This window comes from Falco rusticolus, chromosome Z, assembly GCF_015220075.1.
Source record: "Falco rusticolus isolate bFalRus1 chromosome Z, bFalRus1.pri, whole genome shotgun sequence".
Lineage (NCBI taxonomy): Eukaryota > Metazoa > Chordata > Aves > Falconiformes > Falconidae > Falco > Falco rusticolus.
Genome location: NC_051210.1, coordinates 53,923,873 through 53,950,914, shown reverse-complemented (window position 1 = coordinate 53,950,914; position 27,042 = coordinate 53,923,873). Strand labels below are relative to the sequence as shown.

The following is a 27,042-nucleotide window of genomic DNA, read 5'->3' as shown; positions in this document are numbered from 1 at the left end:
CCGGTTGTATCTTGGTAGTTCTGTAAAGTGTATTTGCCAGTGTTCCAAAGGTGTATTTCAAGTCTGTACAAATGTCGACTCTTTTTGCTTGGATTAATGCCAGGGCTTGAGTGAGGGCTGTTAATCCAGCTTTCTGGGCAGAAGTGTTGCTAGGTAATGATTTGTTTTCCAGTACTTCTGTATTTTTTCATCATTAAAGTTTCTGCCCCAGATCATGGTTCATCTCGAAGATCCAGCCTGCTGGAGTGAACTTGTTCAATAGTTGTTAAACAATCATCCTGTAATTCTCCAGTTTCCAAGGTTGGCAGTGGTGTAGCTGGGTAAAGAATAGAGGTTTGAGAGAGCATCACATCAACTTGCTCCAGCAACACTGCCTGATACTGAGCTAATCAGCTTGGAGAAATCCAGTAATGTCCTTTATTTTCAAGGAGAGGGATCACAGTGTGGTGTACATACACAGTAAGGGGTTGGCCCAGTGTCACGTTTTTGAGACTCTGATCAGTTATGGTTGCAGCTGCTGCTCTCAAACAGGCAGACCACCTTTTGCTTACGTCACCCAGTTGTTTGGAGAAATATCCCACCATTCTCTTCCAGCTTCCTAACCGCTGTGTAAGCGCTCCCAATGCTACTTGTTGCATTTGATGCACAAACAATTGAAATGGCTTCTGCAAATTTGGGAGTCCCAATGCAGGGGCTTCTGTCAGCTTTCTCTTCATTTCATCAAAAGCCTTTCAGCATTCTGGAGTCCATTCTTACAGTTTCTTGTCCTTTTCTAGCAGCATATAAAGGTTTGGCTGTCAAGCCAAAATTTGGAATCCAGAGCTGACACTATCCAGCTGTTCTGAGAAGGCCTTGCAATTGTTTCTTTGAGGTGGGAACAGCAATTCTGCATATTGTCTCTACCCTGTCCAACACCCAGCTTTCTTGAAGCCCATATAGTGGACTTCCCTTTTTGCAGTCTGGGCCTTTTTTCTTGAGACTTGATATCCTGCATGGCCCAAGAAATTGAGTAAACTAATAGCCACCTCCCAGCACTGTTCCTGGGTATCTGACCCAATCAGTGTATCATCTACATATTGTAACAGTGAAATGGTTTCATACTCACCATGCCATTGCTCCAATTTTTATGCCAGTATATTACCATGTATTGTGGGGCTGTCCCTGGGGAAAGACAGTTGCATCTTTGGTCCTGCGGTCGGATTCTCCCATGCAAAAACAAAAATAAGTTGACTCTGCTTGTTCACTGGTATACAAAAGAAGGTGTCTTTCAGATCGAATACCATAAAATACACGTTAGTCCCTGGTATTGAGGTGAGGAGAGTATAGGGGTTTGAGACTACCAGGTGGACATCAACTGTCCGGGTATTGACTTCTCATAAATCTTATACCAACCTGTATTCCAAGGATTTGGGGTTTTTACTGGGAGAATTGGAACGTTAAATTCTGACTGACATTCTTTTAACAGTCCAAATTTTAAAAAAATAGTCTATTAATGGTTCCAATCCTCATGGGGACTCCAACTTCATAGGATATTGGTTTTTTCTTACCGATTGGACTCCTGGTTTCAGTTCAGTTTTTACTGGATCCATGTTTCCCACTCACCCTGGAATTTCTGATGCACAAACTAGTGGTATAACTGCATCCAAGACACCAGGAATCTCCTCCTCCATAGGTTTTTCTTTGGTGAGCAGACATATTTGTGACTTCGACACATTTTCTGGAGGAGTATTCAACTGGACAGAGTCCTCAGGAAAGGTTAATTGTGTATTTAACTTACAAAGCAGATCTCATCCAAGCAGTGGTAAGGGACATTCTGATATATAGAGAAATCTCTGCATTAATTTCACATCTCCGATCAGTAATTCCATTCGCTGTAAAAATGGCCTGTAAAAAAAATCCTGACAGGGTTTCCCTCCCTGTCACACCAACAACATTTATTTGGGTTTCACTTAAAAGTCCCTTGCAACTAGTTACTACAGAATGAGCAGTCTACTCAAGTGTCTAGCAAGAAATTTATTGTTTCATTCCTCAGCTTAACTGGAACCAGAGGATTGGCTGGGGATGTGGCAATAGATGCCTCTAGTCCCCTTCCATCTAGACCAATTTCTGCCATAACTCCTGTTGCCCCTTCTGACTCCCTTTTCTGCCTGCATGCAGTTGGTGGACATTCCTTCTTCCAGTGCCCTTCCTGGCTGCAATAGGCACATTGGTTGCCTCAGAGCGGTAGTTCACCGCATCCTTGCCCTTAGACTTATCCTCTTAATCCTCCTTACCCTCAGACACTCATTCCTCATCCTCGTCCCTGTCCATTAGCTAAATCAGCTAACACTGAGGTTTGAATTTTGGCTTGCCTCTTTTTCTTTTTCCTCTGCTTCATCTCTGTTATTATGCACCTTGTAGGCAACAGACATTAGCTGTGAAATCACCATTCCCTCTGCCTTTTCTGCCGTTTGAAGTTTTTTTTTTCTGATGTCTGGTGCAGATTGTTCAATGAAAAGCATATTAAATAGCATCCTGTTTCCTTTGCTTTTAGGGTCTAGATCAGTCCACTTACGAGCCACTTCACACAGGCTCTCATAGAAGGCTGAAGGAGATTCTTTGTCTCCTTATTTTACCTTATAATTTTGCAGGGTTCTTAGGTTTCTGTACTCCATTCTGAATGTCATACAAGATTAACCTCTGATACGGTTTCAGTCGGTCTAACCCCATGATCCTATTTGGGTCCCACTGGATCCTCTCTAGGGAGAAACTAATCAGGACTTGGAGTTCCCATAATTTTTTAAATCCAGACCTTCAGTTTTTCTAATTACTCATTCTTTGGCTTTTTCCAAAACCACACTCCTTTCCTCATATGTAAATAAATATTCTAATAGAGCTTGAATGTCTCCCTGATTAAGACTATGTGTTAATATCACCATTTTAACCGTGCTGTACATTCCATCAGGATTACTACAATAAGATCCAATTTCTCGTTTACAATTTAACAAGTCCAGGGTGGTGAATAGAACATGCACGTACAGTACCACTCCTTTAGACCCTATTGCCTCTGTAAAAGGTGCCTGCAATGTTGGCTTTTCTTTCCCGCTAGTCCTGCTTGAAACCAGACCCGCATCAGAAATAACCTCCTCACCATTAGATTCATTCCCTGACCCTCCTTATTTTCTTTGTCTGGGGTGGGGTGGTTACTAGCAACTGAACTTCCTTGCCATCTCTATTCTGATCTCCTTTACGTCGAGCATAATGAGATTTAGACTTCCCATTCTTTTACTTCCTTTCTTTAGACAATGAATATATCCCATTCTGATATTTTGAATCTACCAAATTACGCTTTTTTTCTAGTATCCCAATCATTTCTTAAAGCAAAGAACAAATCAACTTCAGGAACTTCATCTCACTTCTCTTGTCATTTACAAAATAACATCAATTGTAATACAATACTGTGTTTTAAAGGTCCATTTTCTGGCCATTTTTCCTGATGGTCCAAATTGTGGCCACCATTGATTACAAAATTGTTTTGATTTATCTTTTGGCATAGGGTCCCCTCCAGACTTACCCTAATTCTTTAGCAAGCATCCGAGGGGAGACCAAAGGGGAATTTCTGCAGAAGCAGAAGAAGCCATTTTGGTACTAAGAATAATTTACCTGATGTTTCATACACTATAATTACAAATGCATACACCTCAAACCAAACATTTCACACACACCCAAAATCCAAGTGTGAAAAAATGTATGCAATACCAAAATCCAAGGCACACATCACCAAAAGTGTAGAAATTAATATGCTTCTGCTGTGTATCACTTTGATGCATCCCAAACAGAGCCCAAACCAAACCAAATCTTTGTGCTTCTCTTTCAATCCCCAATCACCCCCCTTTCGCACAAGAAATACCTCTATGAAGTATTGCACCATTGAGTCGTTGGTCGTTGTGGCTTCAGGGCTGGTCGTATCAAGTCCATGATCACAATGTTGGTGCAAGCTGGAATTTGCCTGGCCAAGCCCCTTTCCCTGGAGCGGTCAGTTGATCCAGGCAAGGCACTAGGGCAGTCCTTTGTCGCCAAAATGTTGTCCCGTAGGCAGGCTCGGTACCTGGTGCGCCGTGCCGATTCACACACCGAATCAAGGTATTTTTATTCCTTTATTCTAGGTTGCGTGAAGTAGGCAGCTGGGTGGTAAGCCCACAAATGCCTTGTTCCTCGGTTGTCAGAACTACACTTCTTACACAGTTTAGCATACAAAGACATCAGCCTTCATTGCTTACAAGGTACTTAATTCTTTCATTATTTAGTGTTCCAATTCCTATTTGTCAAATAATTCCCTCACTTCTCATGTTAATTGGTGTGCACTCATTCTCAACTTCTTTTTGGGTCTGGGGGATTTCTTGAGCCAGTGGTCAGTGTGGTCGGTAGTCATGATCTCCTCCTGCCGGAATTACTTTTTCCCTAGTTTTTGCTGAGCTCATTCCTCATGGTGAACTTCCAGTCAGCTCATCTATCTTGTGGGGGTGCTTCCATTTGAAGTTACTCTTTTGGACAAAGGATTTATTGGCGCTCAACAAGGCATTTAGCAGGATATAAAAAAATACATCTTGAATTAACCATTAACAACTTGTTTGTTTCAATTGTTTTAAAGTCAAACTTCTAACAGCACATTTGACTTTATTAATCATTCTCTTAATCATTTGATGTCAGACTCATGGAGTGTTTGTTACTCATCACTGAGATACGGTGAACAGATAGTGCTGTGAAACCTGACATTAATGGCGATACTCACAGTACATGACAGTATTGTACATGTTTTTTGCAGGATTGGGTTTTAGGTTTCCAAAACATTGAGAAGTCATAGAAGGGCTTTTGAAGCTTTCAGTTGCTTTTCTTATTCTATGGGTTCTGAGTAGCATCTGTTATTGCGTCTTGTAATTCATGTTTCTGACACTATGCTTTTATAATGTTGCTTACGCTATATTGGAGGGGATATGATTTTGTCTGGTCTACGGTGTTCTGCCCAAAAGAAACATTGTGAGGTTTTAGAAGCAGAATAACAAAGTTATGGATGGCTGTCAATAAGGATGTACTCAGCTGCCAGATAGTCTGAGGGTGATGGGGTAGTCTTTATGTCAGTTTTAAGTCTTATGTTTTGGTTTTCTTAGAAGTTACAGTACTAGACTGAATTTTGTGTGTGAATTGAAATAAATTACCGTATCAGTGACAAATAAACAGTTGCTAGTTAGCTTTATCTCATTGCTTTAGGATTCATAAAGTACAGAATCTAGGTCTAAGGAACTAAGTTAAATGTAATTTTTATTCTTTGTTTTTCAGAGGCCCAGAAGACACAATAAATGATTGTAAAATCCTTTTTATAGAGGAAATGTACAAGATTGAAAAGCCAGGAGCCTATCCATTGACATTTGGTGATGGAGATTACAAAAGTATGCTTTATTATTATTATTTATAAATAATATAAATAAATATAAGTAAATATTGAATGATATTTCTTTTTTTAAAAAAAGAAGGATCAGCATACAGAGGTAACTAATTTTTTTCTGTGTTCAGGAGCGTATTAGTATAGAATCCTTTTTAGATTTCTGTTCTAAAAGTATATTTGCTTAAGGCAGCTCCATTACTTGACGTATTGAGAGACCCATCACATCTTACTGCTATCAGTGGTAAGCAAGGAAAAAGGGGAACATCTGATAACTTTCTAAATAAATGCAGAATTAATTTGTAGTCTCAGTTAAGTTCCTAGACAGGTGTCCAGGTCACCAGAACCGCTATTGCAATTGACATGTAATTTAAACTTTCAATAAATTAATGAATGACAAAGATGGAATCGGTCTGTAATGATGCACTTTAACCCTCTTGTTATGTCAGAATTAAGAAGAAGGTAAGGAACTTTGTGCCAGAGCTGTTTGTACCCTGAAAAAGAAGGACAATTAATGTTTGGATTATCATTTGGCCCTGCATGACCTTCTAAAAAACATAACTCCCCAGAACCACAGGAAGGGGTTAGTGGCAGCTTATCTAAAAAGTAGTGTGCCATTTTATCCTAAGTTTAAAAATATGTTGAAGTTAGGAGTTATAGGTGTTTGTGATAGCAACACAGGGATAGGATGGCAGCTCTACTAATAGCTGTTAGATACTGTTTTATATTAGACTCCTGACTCCAAGGCAGTTTTTCTGAACCTTTCTATGTAGCTGTCAGTGCACAAGAACTAGTCCGCTTAGTGTTCATTTGCTGTCATCAAAAAAATTACTGTTTTTTCAGAGGAGCAAAAAAATATTTGCTGTGGTATTCTTAAAAGTAAAAATATGAATGTCTCTAAATGAACTTCTCACAATTAATTATTCATTATTTATGATTTACTTTCCTCAGATTACTCAAAAAAATTAACTATCCATTCTGTTTATTTCTTCTTGGTCACATTAAAGGGGTTTTGTAATGTCTTAAAACATCTTTTATTTTAAAAAATTGCAGTATGAGAAAGTTATAGATCTACAGATACTGCTTTGCATTTATATACCTACTTATTTTGCAAGTCTAATTGTTTATGAAACTTTTTAAAGGGCATATAAAATTACTGCAGTTCATTTAGTTCTTCCCTGCAGCTACTGTGTAGTGAATTAATTTTTAAAATTATGTCTGTGTGAAGGAAATGGCTGATTAGTATATTGGTGATTTTATAAAATTATCTACAGTGGCACCATTTGATCTGACGTGTTTATTTGTTGTAGAATCATAGAATTATTGAAGTTGGAAAAGACCCTTCAGTTCGTCGAGTCCAGCTGTTAACCTAGCACTGCCAAATCCAACACTAAACTGTGTCCCTAAGTGCCACATCTACACATCTTTTAAATACCTCCAGGGATGGTGACTCAACCACCTCTCTGGGCAGCCTGTTCCAATGCTTGACCACCCTTTTGGTGAAGAAATTTTTCCAAATATCCCACCTAAACCTCTCCAGGCACTACAGGAGGCTGTTTCCTGTTGCCCTGTCGCTTGTTACTTGGGAGAGGAGACGACACCCACCTCGCCACAACCTCCTTTCCAGCAGCTCTGGAGGGTGTAAGGTCTGCCCTCAGCCTCCTTTTCTCCAGCCTGAAGAACCCCAGTTCCCTCAGCTGCTCATCATAGGACTCGCTCTGTAGACCCTTCCCCAGCCCCTTGCCCTTCCCTGGACACACTGCAGCCCCTCTACGTCCCTCCTGCAGTGAGGGGCCCAAACCTGAACACAGGGTTCGAGGTGCAGCCTTCAATCTTGCAATGCTTGCCACATTATTGTTTCAAAGTCAAGCTCTTTATTTTCACTTACAGCTCTTTCCCTCCTGTGTTGAAAGCTATTTCCTTATTGGTAGTCTCTTTGCTTAAACTACTCACATATTGCCATCTGTGTAGAGATTTGCACCACTATGTATGTTTTGTTTCATTCTGTTCCTAGTCCCATTCTTGTACACTTAAGGATACTGTTTACAAACCTTCTTAAATAAATGTAACACAGAAATATAATCTTGAGAATGTAACACAGAAATACGATCTTTACAATTGTAACCCTGAAAACTTACTTGATCTGGCAATTTAGCCTTATTTCTTGTTTCAGACTGCTCTTTTTCCTGAGGCCAACCTTCTCACCACACTGCCCTTTTCACTTCTGTTCATCTGATTCTGATTTGTTCACTTATGCACAGTGTACATCCGTTGAGCTGTATGCTGTAAACTGTTTACCTCTGGACTGTACTTCCATCCCTATTAGTACTTTGTATCTAAAATTTTTAAATATATAGTTATGTATCTATAAACATACATACCTTAGCTTATATGCTATGAAAAGCTGCAGATTTTTGTTACAACAATGGCGGATGAAATTCAAAGAACTAATTGGCCTTCAATACTCTATGACATTGTTGACACACAATCAGAAAATGCATTGACTGTATTTTTGTCTATATTAAGCTACTGTCCATGCCCTTACCAAAAGACAGAATCCCTACTTTGCAAATAATCTTCATCAGATAAACAACGTAGGCTACCTCTGCAGAAAAATTGTTATTCCTTGAGCATACGTTAGGTAGGTTTTGTATGTGTAAATTAGATAAAATGTGTATGACATGTATGATCAGCACTTACAGTTAAAAATAAAGTACTTATTTTCAGGTTATTTAATGGAAATATAAACTCTGCAGCCCAGGAAAAAGGTAGAGCTAAACCTATCAGAAAACTAGAAAACTAAGAAACAACATGCTTGTAAATACGTTTCAAATTTTTATATGCAAAATGGAAATAAGACTTCGATATCAACATATATTACTTCCATTAGAATCCAAATTTGTGTTACGAACATGAGATAACTGTTCCTGCAAAAGAAGAGAATATGAAATGATATATGCAACTAAACTGTACAGTGTTGGTAGGGGTGAACAGAGCTGCCTTCGTGTGACCAATAGGGCAGATATAATCAGTGCATTTGACTGAGGTCATGGTTAAAGCAGAAATGGAAGAATTAAAGTTATGTCATGAAGATGACAGTTTGTACCTTGATTGTACGTTGGAGAAAGTTGAAGACTCCAGGTATTGTTTAAATGAACTAGAATATGTCGACCTTTCTGCTTTTTTCCTGTTTTTTTTTATAAAAGTATTATTACTAATCATTGGGCTAAGAAACTGGTTTTGCAACCAAACCCAGTAAAATTAATAGGCCTAAACAGTCTGTGGTAGTAAAGAGAGAGAAAAATAAGCAGTTTCTTTTTGGTTTTTATTTATCGGATGAGGTAAAGTAGTGAGTTTCTTTAAGGAATACTCAGTCATCACTTTTCCTATTTTTCAAAGCGGATACCAGTTACCTGGGACTTCTTCAGTCTGACATGACTTGAATTGGTGTTGATACCTTGGACGGACCATGAGTTTTGCTTAGCTATGCTGGAAAAGTGGCAGATTTGTTGATCAGCATTCTTACAGTGTTTCCTTTCTCTTCAAAACAACCCTGGGCAGATTACTTCTATCTGAATAGTATGCAGATAAGTCTTATAGGTTAGACAGGTAGAAGCAGTACAATGAGAGATTTTGTCTTTCTTTTTAAGTGTATCTGATCTTTGCCTTTGAGGCTTTGTAAAATAACCACTGCTGGTACCCTTAACACATTTGCTCTTCATGTTTTCCAGTCAGTACATACCTCACTAGACCTTCTATCTGTAGCTCATAATTTTTGCTTTTTAGTGATCCTTCTTTTATGTTCTTCAGCTTTTATATGTTTTCTCTTAAAAAGACAAACCAAACTGCAGTGTTCTAGCACTTCTTATCATAGAATGGTTTGAGTTGGAAGGGACCTTTACAGTTCATCTAGCCCAACCCCCCCTGGCATGGGCAGGGTCTTTTTTCACTGTATCAGGTTGCTCAAAGCCCCATCCAGCCTGGCCTTGAATGCTTTCAGGAGTGGAGCATCCACAGCTTCTCTGGGTAACCTGTTCCAGTGTCTCACCACCCTCATAAAAAATTTCTTCCTTATATCCAATTGAAATCTACCCTCTTAAAATTTAAAACTGTTGCTCCAGGCCCTGGTAAAAAGTCTTTCCCTGTCTTTCTTATAAGCCGCCTTTAAGTACCAAAAGGCCACAATGAAGTCTCCATGCAGCCTTCCCTTCTCTGGACTGAACAAACACAGCTCTTTCAGCCTGCCTCTGTAGGAGAAGCGTTTCATCCCTCTGACTGATTTTGTGGCCCTCTTCTGGACCTGCTCCAACAGGTCCATGTCTTTCTTGTGCTGGAGATGCCAGAGCTGGATGCAGTACTTGAGATGGGGTGTCACCAGCACATAGTAAAGGGGGAGAATACCCTTCCTTGACCTGCTGGTCTTGCTTCTCTTTATGCAGCCCAGGGTGTGATTTGCTATCTGAGCTGCTCATATACAATTTTTTGTTCTCCAGTATCCCGAAGTCCTTCTCTGCAGGACTGCTGTCAATCCATTTATCACCCAGCCTGTACTGATACTGGGAATTGTCCTGCGCAGGACCTAGCATTCAGACTAAGTGAATTTCATGAGGTTCACATGGGCCTACTTCTCAAGCCTGTCAAGGTCTCTCTGGGTGACGTCCCTTCCCACTGCTGTATCAACTGGGCCATTCAGCTTTGTCATCCACAAACTTGTGAGGGCACACTCAATTCCACTATCTATGTCATTGATGAAGGTATTAGTGTTTGTCTCAATATAGACCCTTGAGGGACACAACTGGTTTCCAGTTGGACATTGAGCCACTGAAAGCAGACTGTCCACTCTTTGCTAAGAGTTCATCCATCAAACCCATCTCTCTCCAATTTAGCAGCAAGAATGTTGTGAGAGGCTGTATCAAAAGCCTTACAGAAGTCTGTAAGATTTCATCTGTAGTTCTTCCCCTGTCCAATGGTGTAGTCAGTCCATTGTAGAAGGCCACTGGATCAGTCAGGCATAATTTGCCCTTGGTGAAGCCGTGCTGTCTGTCTCCAGTCACCTCTCTGTGTTCCATGTATTTTGACATGTCTTCTGGGAGTCTGTGTTCTATGACATACTGGGCACTGAGGTGAGTCTGACTGGTCAGTAATTCCCAGGGTCTTCCTCTTCCTCCTTCTTAAAGAAGGGTGCAATATTCCCTTTCCTCCAGTCACTGGGGACGTTCCCTGTCTGCCATGACTTTTCAGATACTGTGGAGAGTGGCTTGGTACCTTCAGTCTATTCCCTCAGGACCCTGGGATGCATCTCATTGGGTCTCATGGCCTTATGTATATTCAGGTTCCTCAGGAGAGCTTGAACCTGGTTTTCTCTTACAGTGGGAGAGACTTCATTCCCCCGGTCCCTGCCTTGAAGTTCAAGGACTTGAGAGATGTGGGATGATTACCATTGGAAACTGAGGCAGAAAATCTGTTGAGTCCCTCAGCCTTCTCCGTATCGGTTGTCGCTAGTACTTCTGTCTCGTTTGTGGGAGCAGAGAAAAGAAGGGGTGGGTGGGTGCATTTTTCTTTAATCTTCCTTTTCTGACCAACCTTCTGACCATTCTTATTATTCTTTGCATCCCATGCCAAATTCAGCTCCAGCTGTGCCTTGGCTTTCCCAATCCTATCCCTACACATCCAGACAGTGCCCCTATATTCTTTCCAGGGTACGTGTCCCTGGTTCCAGTGCCTGTGCGTTTCCTTCTGATGCTTTAACTTGACCAGGAGGTCCTTACTCAGTCATGCTGGTCTCCTGCACTCCTTGCCTGATTGCTCACACATGGGAATTGAGAGCCCTTGGGCTGTAAGACAAATGTCCTTACGGAGCTGCCAGCTCTGTTCTGTTCCTTTATCCCTGGGGGCAGTGTCCCGGGGGGTCCCATCCTGTAATTCTCTAAACAGCTGAAAGTTCACTCTCCTAAAATTCAAGGTCTTGACTCTTCACCTGGCCCGTATCCCTCGAGGTTGTGAATTTTACCAGGGAATGGTCAGTGCAGCCCAGGCTGCCACTGGTCTTGACTTCTGTAATTAGTTCATCTGTGTTGGTAAGCAACAGGTCCAGTAACACTTCTCCTATGTGGGGCTGTCTGTCACCTGGATTAAGAAATTATCTTCGATGCTCTCCAAGAGTTTTCTGGACTGCTTAGAGCTTGCTGTGCTGCTTTTCCAGCAGCTGTCAGGGTGACTGAAGTCCCCAAGCTGGATCAGAGGCTGTGAGTGTGGGGCTTCCTGCAGCTGAAGTAAGAAGTCTTCATCATCAGCGTCCTCGTGATCGGGTGGCCAGTAATAAGCACCAACCATGAAGTTCCTTTTGTTGGCTTGGCCTCTTATTTTCACCCACAAGCTCTTGACCTGTTCATTGCTGTGTTTCACAGACAGGACTGTGCAATCAGGCCACAGAGGGCAGATCACCTGCTCCTCCTTCCTTGCCTGTCCTTTCTGATCATTTTGTAGCCATTGTTGCAGCGCTCCAGCCATGTGATTTGTCCCACCAAGTTCAGTGACAGCGATTAGATCATAGCTTTCCAGCTGCACAGTTGCTTCCAGCCCCTCCTGTTTGCTGCCCATGCTACATGCACCAGTGTAGAGACATTTCATTTGGGATATTGACCATGTCAGTCACCTTTTCAGAGAAAAAACCCCTCATTCCTTTGAGGCATTTCACAGGTTTTCCCCTGTTGATACCTAATACATCAGCAGCTCCTGACTTTTCTTTGTTACTCAAAACTCCATCCCCTTCCCTTTCTAAGTCTAGTTGTTTCCACCTTTGAAGATAAAAGTATTCTTGAAGGTCCTTCAGAAAGGCTGCAGATGTACCACAATGCTTGGCATTCCAGTCCCCCTTTCTTAGAAGACTTCCAGTCTGGACTTTCTCTCCAGAGGTTTTACAGTGATATATCTATGTGAATCAAACTTTCTGTAGGGGTATTCAGTTGGGAAGGCAGATTTTTCTTCAGCAGGAAGGCACTGGGATTTCTGCAAACCCTTAGTTAGTCCTTTCCTTCTCAGTGTGCATAGGAAAAAGTTAAAAATATACAGAACTCTGGATACGTCAGAGATCCATCTCATCTTTCTATTCAAGAGTCAGCTCCTAGAAGGAATATTTACTTTGATTGCTTATGTTATCCAAGCAAACTAACTTACAAGGAACTGACAAGCTATACAGCTTCTCAAGGTGGCAACTTAGACCATGACTCCTGGTGAAGAAAATTATAAAATAAAGCTGAGAGGAGATGGAAACTTGAATATTGTTCTCTTGCGCTAGTCAGAGAAACATGGGGTAGTTCTCCATATTTGAGGTTTGACAAATTCTAGTCTTCCCTTAAAATCAGAAAGGCATCAGTCCTTTAATAAGAAAAAAATTCTCTGTTTTCCTAAGGGTTAAATCTTTCATGGGAACAGGCAGTGTTTTCTTAAATCATATGATTTGTTGCTTGTGCCCTTCTCTTTTTGTCTTATATTCTTTCTGCATAGCATCTATGGAAGAATCTGATGTTCATGCTGCCTCCAAAGGGCTGTAGGGGGTTTGGGTTTGAGGACATTGTTTGTTTTCATTTTTGTAGTGGGCCTACCCTCAGATTCCTTATTAATGAACTTGCATGTGACATCATGGACACATTAAATAAGGTTTTGTTCCAGAGAAGAGAATTTTATTTTTTGTACAACTGATGACTTTTGGGTATTTTGGACAAAGATTATGATAGGAATAAGTTTGTCTGTCCTTCTAGGTCAGTTGTCCTTTAGAGTAGACATTGACTAGACAGTTCAGAAGTTCCTCAGATAGGTTGCCTGTGGACTTAGGAGAAAATTTATCCCAAGCATTGGTATTCCAGCTGTTTATGTTTCTGAGCTTTTGCACCCTGTGGGGTTTTTTTTCTTCCGGAATGGTACTCGGAACATTTTATGGCCCATTCTAAAATGGTGTCTCAAGTGTCTAGATTCTACAGCTTCCTACTTCCAGCTCCAGACTCTCAAATGGTATTTCTGGTCTTGTCTTCTGATTCAAAGCTAATTACTTCTTTCAGATAAAATACTATTTCCAGAGAAGTTTGGAAGTACTCTGTTAATTATTGTATTACACTAGTTCAAGGTCAATTTCACTTCCGTGGCATTTCTAGATGACTTTTGCACAGAAAAAATAAATGAATTTGTTTTATTTTAATGTTGGAATTCTTTGGGCTGTAGTCAAGTTCACTTCTGAAGTCTTCTCTCATTTCTCTGGACCTTCTACTTGTTTCATACATTTCTGACTAGTCATTCTGACTAAAGACTGTAAGTGTTTAATTCTGCTAGAAGTATTCAGTGATTCTTCCCTTTCCTCTTGCATCTCTAATTTAGGCTACTACATGTTTTTCTCTTGTATAAAAGCATTTTTTTCCCTGATTGAGGAATCAATTGCAGTGATTTTCTTTCATAGTGGGGTTCATGGGTCCAAATTTCCAAGTGAGCTGCAGCAGAAAGTTAGTGTTTCTGTGTGTATAAACTAAACTGTTGCTGTGAAACAACTGGTTATTTGTGGGGAAAAGAGCTGTTCCAAGTTGTACTTGCATCTTATTTGACTGTTACCAGTTGCCTAATTGGAATTTCTTCATGGCTGTATTTAACAACACTCCAACTAGAGATTGTGCAAGGCTCCATCTGTAGGGAGAGTGTGCAGGTGGCGTGTTGGGAGTGGGAGGGGAGAAAACAAGAGAGGTTAGTAATTTTCTTCACTGCTTGCTTATACAGCAGAAGAAAACCCATTAGCCTGGGTAGTCAAATACCTCATTGTAAGAAAAAAACATTTTTAAGAGGGCAATGTTCATCTGCAAGAGTAATTTTTTCCTAGTAGATAGAGTAATGCACTTCTCTAAGATACATGGTATTTGAATTTTTCTTTGTTTTTGACAGGAAAAAGTGGCCCTGAATGCAAGCACTGTAGGGCTGATCCAGATAAGGAGTGCCGGTTTTGTTCGTGTTATTTGTGTGGTGGAAAGCAGGATGCTCACATGCAGCTCCTATGTGATGAATGTAATATGGCTTATCATATATACTGCCTGAACCCTCCCTTAAGCAAGATACCAGAAGATGAGGACTGGTAAATATACAAGGATGATTTACTTACCTATATTGCCATTCTATACATGGTACCTTTTTGTTATTTGCACTTCATGAGAGATAATACTGAAGAATTCTTTTAATTCTGCCTTTTTTAATCCATCTACTTTTAATATAAGTCTTATGTTTTCTGTCAAGGTAATTCTTTTAAATAATTCACAAAGGATTAGTAGTGAGCTTTAATGACCGTTATGGATTTTCAGAACTGGTATGTTTATTTTATTCATTATGATCTTCTGTGGCATTATCTGATCTGATTGTGTTTATCAACAGTGCTGTTCTCTAGTCTTTTATTTGTTCAGGCTTCACGGCTTGAACAATTCTCTTACGCTTACCCTTCTTTTTCCCTTCATCCTCTGTCCCTGTTGCTGCCTCTGTGCCCCTTCTGTGTCTTCTGTTCCTCCATTCTCCATTGATTTCTGCTGTGGGAGGACCAGCACCTTGCTACTCTTCATTTCTACTGTCCCTGGTTCTGCCAGTAGGAAAACCAAGCTAACTGACATTGTTAAATCAAGATAATTGTATTTTGAAGTGAATCTGCATGCACCCATTAGCTGCCCATTAAGTTATATTGGGCTCTGAACTGTTTTGTATCCTTATAGCTATCTACAGTTTACATGGTGCGTATTTATCACCTGCCTGTGACTTACACGAGATGCTAATCCTTTATAAAAGAGTAATAAGTAGAACTTTATTTTGATAAAGTTTTCCATTACATAGACATCAATAAATGTCTAAGATGGCTGTGAATACATTTTATGGAATGTCTTTGGACCTTGTGATTAAATTTTATATAAAAATCTGTGTAAGTGCTTTGGAAGTTTTAACATTCTGTGGAAGTGAATGACTGTATCTCCTGTATGTGGATGCCATGGTAGGTTTGCTTATTGGTCAGTGCCTAATGATCTGCGTTTTTTCTGGGGCATTGTATTTTTTAACTCCTTCTGTGTTCATGCCAGTGTGTGATTTAGTGATTGAGACCATTAACAGAGATAGGTGTTTCTAAGTGTGTACTTTTGGCCACAGGATACTGTTGTTGGAAGCTGGTCTTTTTCCCATAAAATTTCTGCCCTGAGAAGAGTTGTATTCATTTTTGGAGGAACTGCTGTCTTGAAACACTATCTAAAAAATTTTCAGTACTTATTAGAAGTATGTATGGGTCATTTGAACTAAAAATAGCATTTATTTGAATATTGTCTATGTGCCTTCCACTTCTTGCATCTGCAAAATGATTACAGTGTTTATTCAGCAGTGTTTATTACACAGCATGTCACTGAAATATTACAAAGTTTTCTGCTGTCAAGGCAGACTGTGTGTGACATCTTCTTGCTTCCCACTACTTGTTAATACAAGTGAGTTGATGTCACTTGTTGGAAACCATTCCCAGCACACAAATGGTTTATTACTGACTGCAATACATAAGCAGTATTCTTACCTGATTGCACCTGACCTTTGGATATAGCAGCTGGGAAGTTCTTTTTTTACTTCCTTCATTCAGAATATTCAATGAGACCATCTATCTGGAAGTACACATCTGTTCGGTCCATCCATTCTTCAGTTGCTCCTTACTCTAAGAATCAGTTCTAATCCGGTACTCCAGCAACAGTAAAGTCCATCTATTTTCCAGTACTAGTCACAGGAGAGTTTCTGATAAAGAAAATACATTGCCACAAAACCCACAAATCCTTTGTTCTACTGTGGAAACAATTGATTCTCTCTGGTTTCTTCTACACCCTCAAATACAGAGAAGGTTTGATAGGCACGTCAAGATACTGATACTGAAACCTCACCAGCCATCAGCATCTCTTTGGTTTAGCTAGTGTGCTAAAGTTGTCTTGGCCTGCTGAGTGCTTCAGATGTTTTTCAGATTAGGTATTAGTGTTCTAGTCTTCACCAGTACCCATTCTTTTTCAAAAGCTTCTTGTGAAACATTCTTATGAGTTGTCCTACTTCTATTTCAGAGGGCTACATGAAGAACAGAAATTTTTTCAAGATGTAGCCTTTACTGCTTAGTTCTCCCTACCCTCTTCCAATAGTACCACTATAACTGCGCTGCATAGGTGCCAGGACTGTTTTCCTCCATGCAGAAGATGTGGTGCTTTGTAGACAACCACACAGGAATTAAATTTACTGACAACTTGGTCTTTAGAGTCCCTCAGGCTGTATGTTAAGTGCACTTCTGGACCCTTCCACTTACATTTCTGGCCAAAAAATGGTGAATTTCCACAAGTAGTAGAAGTTTAATTCATATAACTAAAATGTCTGAAAAAGTGGCTGCTGTGTAATTATATGATTCTTAATATTTGTTGATGTAGGTAGATAGATGCATCTGTGGATGAAGTCACTGGATGGAGGAGATACTGTTAATGGAGCTGGCTTGTGACAGTTAATTTTGTGATACTTATTGATACCAGCCCTGTGCAGTCTTAATGCTTGGTCATATGCAGGAGTGCAGTTGCACTGGGCAAAGCAGTATCTCCTACCAAGGATGAGGTCTATGTCCTCCCTTCTTCTTGAATACTAGCAAAGAGTCATGGCTGTCTGATCCTTAACTTCTTCACAGGTTTTGTTTGTTTTAGAAGTGGAGAAATTTCCATTTAGTATTTTTATAGTATAAAATCTGGCAAACTATGCAGGGGCTGAGCCTGCAGGTCAGGAAAGAATGATGTTTCTCCTGCAGAGATTAAGCCACTTCACATGCAAACAGTATTTAATATTCCATACAAAACTCAATTTAAAAAATATAAAGCTAATATAGTTATCCTATCAAGAGGCAAGAAATGCCCTAATTAATTCACCTTGTGAATCTGCATTATGTCATGTTCCTTTTCTTAATTGGTTATTGGGTACTCTTTTTTAAAAAAAAAAACAAAACAAAACAACTGTGATATCATTCAAATTCTTAGTGTTAGGCAGTTACAGCATCTTGTATTATTTTTATTTTCTCTTTATCTACAGAGCTTCATTGTCTTGATGGTTCAACACCTTTGTTGTCATAGTGATGTCTGTCCCTGTGGACATTAATCATTAATTGTTCTATTCATGTACAAGAGTGAATTATTATTTCCAAAACAGTCGTCGTAGTAGTAGTAGTACTACTACTAGTGGTAATTATCCAAACTAGGTGATCAAAGTTAATGTAGTTCAGGCTTCCTCTACTAGTGGCATATGGGCCAAACCCAGCCCATGGGAGCCAGAAACACGGGCAATTGCCTTTGCATTGGCATTCCTGGAGTGGAATAAAAGTGTGATTAGAAGCAGCAAAAGGACCAGTGTACTTCCTTTCTCTCTCTACTTGTAGTCACTGCATACTGCTGTCTCCTGCTTTCTCACCAGGGTGCCTGTGCTACCTGGAGTGAGTCTCAGCTCAGTATTTCAGGTGGCTTCAGTGTTGTCGAGTGAATGAATGAGTGTGTGCCTGCGTGTGTGTGTGTGCATATACACACCTTAACATGATAATCTTGGCTCTGTTTGACCTTCAGCTGTCTGCAGTGAAATATGTTGCACTAGCCACAAAAAACAAGGGTAGAGTGGGCAGGACATAGAAGCAGACCATGAGTACTTGTTAGCAGCATACACTGATCTTGGCTGTCTTCTTTATGTGATCTAAATGAAAGAGGACAGAATGAAGAGAGCATACAGGAGATATGGGGACCTCTCACAGATCATGTGAGGAAGAATAGTTAAATGTTTTGCCTCTAGCACTCTACCTTCAAAGATATTGAAATGCCCTTTTTTGAAGTTGACAGTATTTGTTCATGTTGGGTTTATTTTTTAAGCCATAGGCTTCAGCTGCTTAAGACTGGTATATGTTTGCTAGCTTGAAATACTCAGTCAAGATAAACAAATTGACACTATTTTGGCTACAAGAAATGTGTTGCCATTATTATGAAGTAATTGAGAATTTACTAAAACCTTTTTTTAGGTATTGTCCTTCCTGCAAAAATGATTCTAATGAAGTTGTAAAGGCTGGAGAAAAGCTCAAACAGAGTAAAAAGAAAGCAAAGATGCCATCTGCCAGTACTGAAAGCCAGAGAGACTGGGGCAAGGTAGAGTGTATTTTAGAAATAGCCGTTACTCTGATTGTTCATGTATGTGCTACATCTATAATTCTACTTATATATGCACTACACAAAATTCAGTACTGGGTTGCACAGACAATAAGACAATGTTTAATCCTGCCCACTATCTACTGGCAATTAAAGCAGTGGAAGAATTATTAAGGTGACTAGAGGTAAAAAAAACCACAACCAACCCCTAATCTCTCCCGCAAACCCATAAACACGTATTATTTACTTAACATTCCTTTTAACAACTGTTAATGTATTTTAAAGTATGTGTTTGTTATAATGATCAGATTTCTTGATATCTGCATTGAATGTGCAAATAGTCTTCCATAGTATAATACTAATTTTTTTTGTCTGATGTATTTTTAGGGCATGGCCTGTGTTGGTCGCACTAAGGAATGCACTATTGTTCCTTCAAATCATTATGGACCTATACCTGGCGTTCCTGTTGGGACAACCTGGAAATTCCGAGTTCAGGTGTGTTGTTTTAGTATTAGCTGTATTTGAAGTAAGTAGAAATAATAATAAATGGGTTGGGCAGTAAAATAAATTTAGATTGACAATTGTCATTTTCACCAGAACTAAATAAAGCAAATACATTATGATTCTAATATTGGAATGGCTGACAATAGCAGTGAAGGCTGAAGTATACTGATTTACACTAGAATTTAATAAGAAGCATGTGGTCATTAGGATAAACAAATTTCACATGTTAAAATTCTAAGTGGGATACTTTAGTCAATAGAGTCAAGTATTTTTGGAAGTATACTTCACATGAACTGATTATCCCACTTAGGAGATGTAGACTGTAGATTTTGAAGATGTTAGGTAATATAACTGTAAATTGAATCCCTCTTGGGTTTTTTGGTCGTACATAATATATGTCCATATCTTCTATTAGGCTGATGAACAGCTTAAACCAGTGTAAGCCTGTACTGCTAGCTGTCCATTCAGCCTTTTCTGTTTCTTGCACTGTCTTATTTTCTGATGCAGGTATTTCATAGACTATTGTAAACTGGGCTGTTAAAAAAACTGGCAGAAAAATAATCCCACCTGGTGTAGGAGTGGAGCTAATTTTCCCAGTCAGTTTTACATTTTGGTTATACAAGCACACTGCCAATACTCAGAGGGACAGGAAAAAACAAAGCAGGGTGGATAGGACAGCTTAATTTTGTGCCAGTACTGATTTTTGTGGTCTCAAAGTGTTGCACAAACTACAAATGTACATCCTTTTGCCCCAGCCTTATCTGATAGCACTGATTTTTGGTTTATCTTTGGATTTTTTGTTGTTGTTTTCAGTCGAGGAGATACATACTTATTTATTTTCAAAATAAATTATTTATTTGTCTCTTGCATGTGTAAAGGATTGTAATTGAGTGTTTTTCATCATATTTGGAAGAACAGGATCAGGTTTTTTGAAGTGCTTGAAGAGGGAGGGGCAAGTGAAGAATCAAAACCCACTTCAGATTTGTTTTCTGAACTTTTCATCACCTGCCTTCTCATGAGAAGAAAACAGATGTTTTATTATTCAGTTGGTAGAAGATAGCACTTAGCGGGCAATTTTCTTCTGATGGTGATGTCTTCCAGTCCTGTGTGAAGAATTCTGGATTTGGAAAGCCATGCAAGTTTTAAGGCTGATACGATTAGCAGCAGACATTTTCCCTTTAGCAACAGTTTTTGGTTTCTCTCCTTGGTAGAAAGCACAGTGAAGCAGTTGTAACCTAAACGCGTTGTTTTGATCCTTTCTCACCTTGATGTCCATTGTTAGCTCTACCATCGATACAAGCCTTAGATGAAGCAAATTAGATTTGTGATTTAAAATTATAGTGTTCATCATACCAGGGATATTACACAGAATAAGTTGCTGAAGAGGAATATTCAGTTTTGATTCTTTGGGATATTTCATGGTTTGAAGAGCTTTTTTGTGAAAGGAATTGAAATAAATAGTTACCTTTTGTTGGCTTCCAGATTGCTAATTAAAGTCTCATAAGTAAGAAGTTTCTAAAATCACTTATGCAGACTCAAAATCTCAAAACTATTTTCACTGCTTCAACAATAATTAAAATTTTTAGTTTATCTTTTTGTTAGGGATTCCATTGGTGACACAAAAGGTAATAGTTTTCAAATAGAACTAGTGCTGGTAGGAAAAGGGAACAGAATTAGAGCGCTGCTTTTTTCAGAAGATTAAGCAGAGAATGCTACTTATATATATGTATCTGTGGACTAGACTTCAAAAGACAATTACCCTTTTGACATAATTATTTAATTTAGGGTACAAATTAAAGAGTTTGTCCTTTTTTTTTTCCCTGAAGATTGGAATGTTTTCTACATAGGAAGTTAAATTACACTGTTGTTTCTCATATGACTAGTCTATTGTATGAGAAACGAGTTTGCCCAGCAAATCTGTAAGAATTTAGAGACTGTAGTTTCTTTATTTCTGATTTGCATAGTTTTTTATGACACAAACTCTCTTTTCCCTAGAAGGAAATTGACTTAAGTATTGCTTCTGAAGAGGGCATCTGAAGAGCATCTTTGACATGAATTACTTATCAGAGTTCATCTTTGGGGTGAATCACTACCAGAAACCTAAATTTAATTGATAAAACCTGGAAAAGAAAGAAGGGAGGGAGGAATGAATGAAAGGATGTATGATACAGCAGGAAAGAGGAGCTCAATAGTGGGGCCTTTTTATTCAGCATACTCATAAATGGTCTGGAAAAATTGGCAAATAGCTGATAAAGTTAAGTGAGAGTGCTAAGTCATTGTGGATAGTAAATGTGGGGTGGGGAACAGTTCTAACTACATAATTTGTAATGGGCTTTCAGTTACTTATTCTTGTTATTTAGCAAAGAGTTCTTCTAATAGCTAATTTTGAAAATATGTCTTCTTAACACCCAATAGTGATAAAAAAAAATCAAGCATTAGATTATTGTGAAAGGAAGGGGTCAGGAAAATAAAACGTTATTATGAACAACAGTCAGGATAATTAAAGGAGTGGAATGGTTTTCATTCAACTGGAAAGACTTTATGAAAGAATGTTGAAACCTGGTGTAGTGTAGAGGACTATGAAAGGAGGTACAGTATGAAAAATGTAATTAGGGACCAATATACATGTACTGTTGTAATGCAAAAAGGGATCATCAAAAAAAAGGGCAGCTACCCCCTTCAAAATGAACAAAAGTAGTACTAGTTCATATGACAAGCCATACTACTGTACATGGGTTTTTCTCTGGGTTACTATGAATCCAAAAGTTTAAAGTAGTTCAGGAAGTCTGAGCCACAGACAGCTGGATTCTGAGAAGTTGTGCAATAAGTATCATTGTGTTCTTGCATAGTTTTCATACTGTTCACAGCTGTTGTCTGTTATTAGAGACAGCATTTTTGGCCAGCTGGACCTTTGATCTGATTTATTGTATTATGAAATTGCAAGACTATAGCAGAAAAATGTTAAACTTTCATGGAAGTTGCTTAGAAGTGTAGGCTGGGAAAAGGAGTTCAGGAGTGGGAGAGGCAGAATGAGAAAAACAGGAAAAGTCAAGGTCTGAAGGAAGATAGGAAGGTAGGAAGAAGGATCATAATGGGTTTTCTGCTGGGAACCTTCATTCTGTCAATAGTATTTTTGGCTTTGCGTACTGAGAAAATACGTAATTAATATGTCGCCTTTTTTTTATTCATAAAGGTATTTTTTTAATATGCTTTGGTAGTTTGAAAGACATTAAATAAATCTTTGTGGGAGAGACGTTTCAGTAGACTTCAATGTTGTTGCTGGTTTATGGTACTGCTGCAGCTCCCAAGCGGTCTGGTCGCAGCGTAGTTGCTCATTCATTACGGAGAGTTGTCCTGGTTGGGGAACTAGCATATGATCCATATGTTGTTGCAATGGCTTCTTCTGTTTCCGTAGGCAGAGTGGTAATACTCCTCTGTGCTGGTCACATTTACAGTGCAGTAGCTTAATAATACCTGACATGACGATCTTTACACAGGTCAGTGTAATCTTAGTTAAAAATTGTGAAATATTACCAAACTGGCAAATACCGTCTACTTTGGCTTGTTCTGAATGACTGTGCAAGTGGAGTATGGCAGTGAGTACAGTCTTAAATACTGCTTATGGAAAGAATCATGGAGGTTTTTCCCAAAGAAGAAAGTGTACCTTTACATCTTCCTGTGTCACCACAATCCTACATTGTCCTTCCATTTATTTAGTGTCCTTACTTTTGGGTTTTCTTCCTTAAAGACAAGTGGATTTCTCACTTTTACTGGCAGCCTTACATTAACTATTTACAGACACCACCTCTGTACAATTTTTTAAGCAGAAAGTAAAAGTGATTGTAAATAGCTGGTTGTTTGAAAAAAATGCTAGAAACTGGCTTTTTTCTGTTGCCAGGTGAGCGAAGCAGGTGTTCACAGACCACATGTGGGTGGAATCCATGGACGCAGTAATGATGGAGCTTATTCACTTGTATTAGCTGGAGGATTTGAAGATGAAGTGGTATGTCATCTATGCAAGCAATGGGTTTGCTGTTCTAATGCATCAGTGTTTGTGAAGATAGAGCTGTAGAATCACAGAACATAAAATTTTTTAGGTTGGAAAAGACCTTTAAGATCATTGAGTCCAACCGTTGCAAATACGACCATGAAAAAAATAACTGCTACTGATAGCAAACAATATCTTTTTAGAATTCTGGGGAGAATTATGTAAGCAAATCTTTCTTGAAGAATGCTTATGCTTTTACTTATACTCAAGCAAAATAAGTCAATTACAGCTGGACTTCACATTGTTTAGGGTAGTTAAATTTCAGTATACTTTCAGAGTCTGAATTTGGTATTATTTAAAATTTGATTGTGTAATTACATGCAAATAGTATGTTTTATGTTCTGCTTTGTCATGGTTTTTATTACTTTCAAGACAGATAAATGCCTCTTCCTTTGGGTTTGTTGTGTTTCTAAATATGTGATACCTTTATTTTAATGAATCAAGAACAAAAGGTACATGTTACTTCATTCCATGAAGTTCTGAAGGTTCTTGAATCCTACTGATGAGCACTTTCAGAACTCTGCAGTTCAAGTCTCCAAGTCTCAAAATCTTGTATTATGATCTCCAAAGGTGCTGGGAAAAAAAAGTATTTTGATGTTAGCGTTTAAGCAGAACAATGAAAGCAATTACGCTGCTAAACAAGTCAGTAACTGCATCCTACTTTCATCTCATTATGTTGACCAACATTTATGAATAGATTACTGTTTTCTGCAATTAAATAATGTTTACACAGGGTACATCCCTTCCTGCCTTTCTGCTCCATCAGGTGGAATTTTGAGTCATGCATCAGGTGAAGGATAAAGCAGTAAGCAATCTGTTTTTTTAAAACACGCATATCTGTTAATCACAAGGAAAAAGGCACTGGAAAAAGAAACAAGCATCTGAAATAGCATCCGAATGTGACTTACTCTTTGCCAACAGCACCTACCAGCTACTGCTTCTGCAGGGGATTGCCTCTGAAGGAGTTTGTGTCTGTTTTTGAACAAGTGAGGAGGTATTTGGTGTTGTGATACATTACTACTACATCCTTAGAGTGAAACCCAACTCAGTCTCCAGGACCTTTAGCCAGTGGGTCATAAGAATACTGTTGCTCAGGAGCTATACCTGCTATGCTAGAATGCTGCAGACTCCTTTTTCTTTTTTTTCTTTCTAGTGGTGATACTGAGGTCCCCTTATTTCTGCTGCTGTAATTATTCAAATGATTTAATAAACTTAGTGGGATCCTTTGCATGTTTTTTCCAGTTCACCTAAGTGATGTTGTGAACATGTGTTTTTGTGGACACCTAAGTATTGTAGTCTAGATGGCATATATACTTTTGAAGAGGCATAGCTGGGGAGAAAGATTGGAGAACACCAGCTTTTTTTGTAGTTCTCTAAACTAAGAATGCAAGAGTTGGTTTTTTTTTCCCACGTACATTTTTGGAATTAGTTTTTCTTCGATTCTTTTTTCAGATACCAGATTTTATTTCCAAATTTGCTTCCATTTTCCCCACTTTTTGGAAGAAGTTGAAATTAAACTTCTGTAAGAGTATCCACAGCAAAATCAAATTCTGTACTTAAAAGTATCCTAAGTACAGTATATCATTCAACAAATGAAACTTAAATAAAAATTCAGATAAAATCCTCTGGTCACATTTAGTCACTCTGTTGTATGAGAGCAAGAAGAGAGAGGTGACTTCTGCTTGAATTTCAGTAGTATGATATAGGTACTTGTGTACAAGTTTTTACAAAATTGAGAAATAAATACATTTTAGAAGACTTTTACTGCATGTTTATAAATTTCATGCAGTATTTATGCACACTGCTGACATGCTAAGTTAATACTCTTCATGTGGCTTTAAATTAACAGTTTACTGTTGGGGTAAAGTAATTGCAAAAGTATATTGCAGGAAATGGAATACACTGTCTAGCTCTCAGATCATGCCATTTTTATGCCTTGCCTTTGGAAACTTAGTGTCCTGCAGACCCAGACTTGTCCACAACTTCGCTCAAGTTGGGGTGTTCTGGCTATACTGGAGTACACAGTTAACGATGAGTTCTGTCAGTACAGGATCTTCTCTCAAGATTAGAAGGGGGTACAGTCATAGTTTAAAAAATGAGCATTGGGTGAAACTATTTTGCACCTGAAGCTTAACCTCAATCTGAATTACATGCATACAAAATTTTTGCACATTCATCTATCTCTTGTAAATGTTTAACCTTGAATTTTAGTGACCAAGGTACATGGTACCTATTTGAAATACAGTACTACAGTAGTTAGCTTTAGGGTCTGGTCTTGTTCTTGATAGTAGCCATAACAGGAACATTAGCTGAAGAAATTAGGAAGTCTTTCAGGAATTTTAAGTCTAAGAATTATTTCAGAATAGACTAACATTCAAAAGTTAGATGTTGGTCATTAACAGTAATTGTGCAATCACAGTGTTCAGGATACAAATATTTTGACTTGTCTGTTCATCAAATCAAGTAGCTGAAGAAATTTCACTTTTGTGTTGAAAAATTGCCCTCCTGTTTTGGTATCAATGTTTTTATGTATCAGGGTTAAAACTGCTGTTTGTTTTCAAAAGTGTCAAGATCCATGTTTCTTCTGGCTTGTGGTAGTGTTGTAAAGATGATAAAGTAATTGTGCAGTGTGCCTAATTTAATCTGAACAAAGATTGTTTCTTCTTTAAGTGCTTTTGCATACAGGATCATATGGGAAATCTCTTTAAACCAAGATTCTGAATCTCTTGGTCAATAATACCTGCTGTGATCATTCACATCCTCTTGTGAAAGATCCTGAGAGTATAAAAGAGAATAGCGTCTCTAATGACTCAAAAGGGACCCCAAGCAAATATACCCATTGCTTAGGTGATATTTTACACCAAACCCATTCAGTGCCTGGAACCTAGCATTTACAAACCACTTCATGAAATGGCTAGCTGTCCATTTTAAATGTTCTGTGTCTTTGCACTAATCTTGTGTACGGGTAATCATTATGCCACTTGTTTGAAATAGTCCAATTGAAATTAAAAATTATTTAGCTCACTAGATTTGCCCAAGCCCTGTGATAAGGTTATAACATTTCAGAACCTCTGCTTATTGTGCATTGCATGGTGAAAGCACTTGTTAAGTTCCATCAGTGCCAAAGGTGCAGTGCCAGAACTGCAGTGAATTGCATACTTAAATAGCTTTAAATCCAAATCAAGTGGCAATAGGAGCCTCCTGACTGAGTCAAAGTGGTTTATATCCAAAGACCACTGTGAGTAGCATTTTACCGAGGTGTGTGTTTATGACCAGCTGCTGCTGTATTAACCAGTTTGCTGGGTTTACCTGGGTCATCTGAATCCAGTGTGAGCCCTGGTACAGAAGAGATGTAGTATCCTACATAAATTATCTGAATTATCATGCCATGCTGACTATATTACCAAGGGAACAGCTCCTTTCTGACTTTCCCATCTCTGATAGTACTGAGAATCCAGCATATAAGTTAATTACAGCCATGACACTGAGAGTCACTCTATTGTGAGTCACCTGGATTGAGCTTGTAGCTGAAAACCTGATGCTTGATGCTGTGAAACTTGCTGTTTTCAAAAGCTGTCAGGTTTCAAAGGTCTAAGCACCCTATTGGTTTGGGACCTGCTTGGAGCTCCAATGTAATGTGCAAAAATTTGACTGTCTCACTATATGACAGCTACCAGATACCTTCCTTTTCACTCAGATACGCTATTTGTCCACTCTCGTTACCTCCAATACTATGGACATACTAACGTAATAGGACAGCTCCTATTCTGCAGCAGTCTCCTCTCCATCTTTTCTTTTATTGCATATTGGTAGCTATCAGTCCATATGAAATCCTAATTAATAATAAAAAATACCTTTCTTGCATTATTTTCTGAATTTCATTGTCTCCTCTG

The 27,042-nt window shown here is 38.8% G+C and overlaps 1 protein-coding gene across 4 annotated transcripts in view; it reads left to right on the top strand.

Moving 5' to 3' along the window:
• The window catches only part of UHRF2 (ubiquitin like with PHD and ring finger domains 2), a 97,518-nt gene that overhangs the window by 55,921 nt on the left and 14,555 nt on the right, over window positions 1-27,042 (top strand). For 2 of the 4 annotated variants that reach the window (XM_037373081.1, XM_037373080.1), the window contains exons 5-10: window positions 4,146-4,262; window positions 5,317-5,426; window positions 14,342-14,528; window positions 18,474-18,597; window positions 18,985-19,092; window positions 23,000-23,104. In XM_037373081.1, the coding sequence (XP_037228978.1) occupies window positions 4,146-4,262; window positions 5,317-5,426; window positions 14,342-14,528; window positions 18,474-18,597; window positions 18,985-19,092; window positions 23,000-23,104 (751 nt within the window). The remainder of the gene's footprint in view (window positions 1-4,145; window positions 4,263-5,316; window positions 5,427-14,341; window positions 14,529-18,473; window positions 18,598-18,984; window positions 19,093-22,999; window positions 23,105-27,042) is intronic. The other 2 variants (XM_037373083.1, XM_037373082.1) reach the window with 1 other exon arrangement.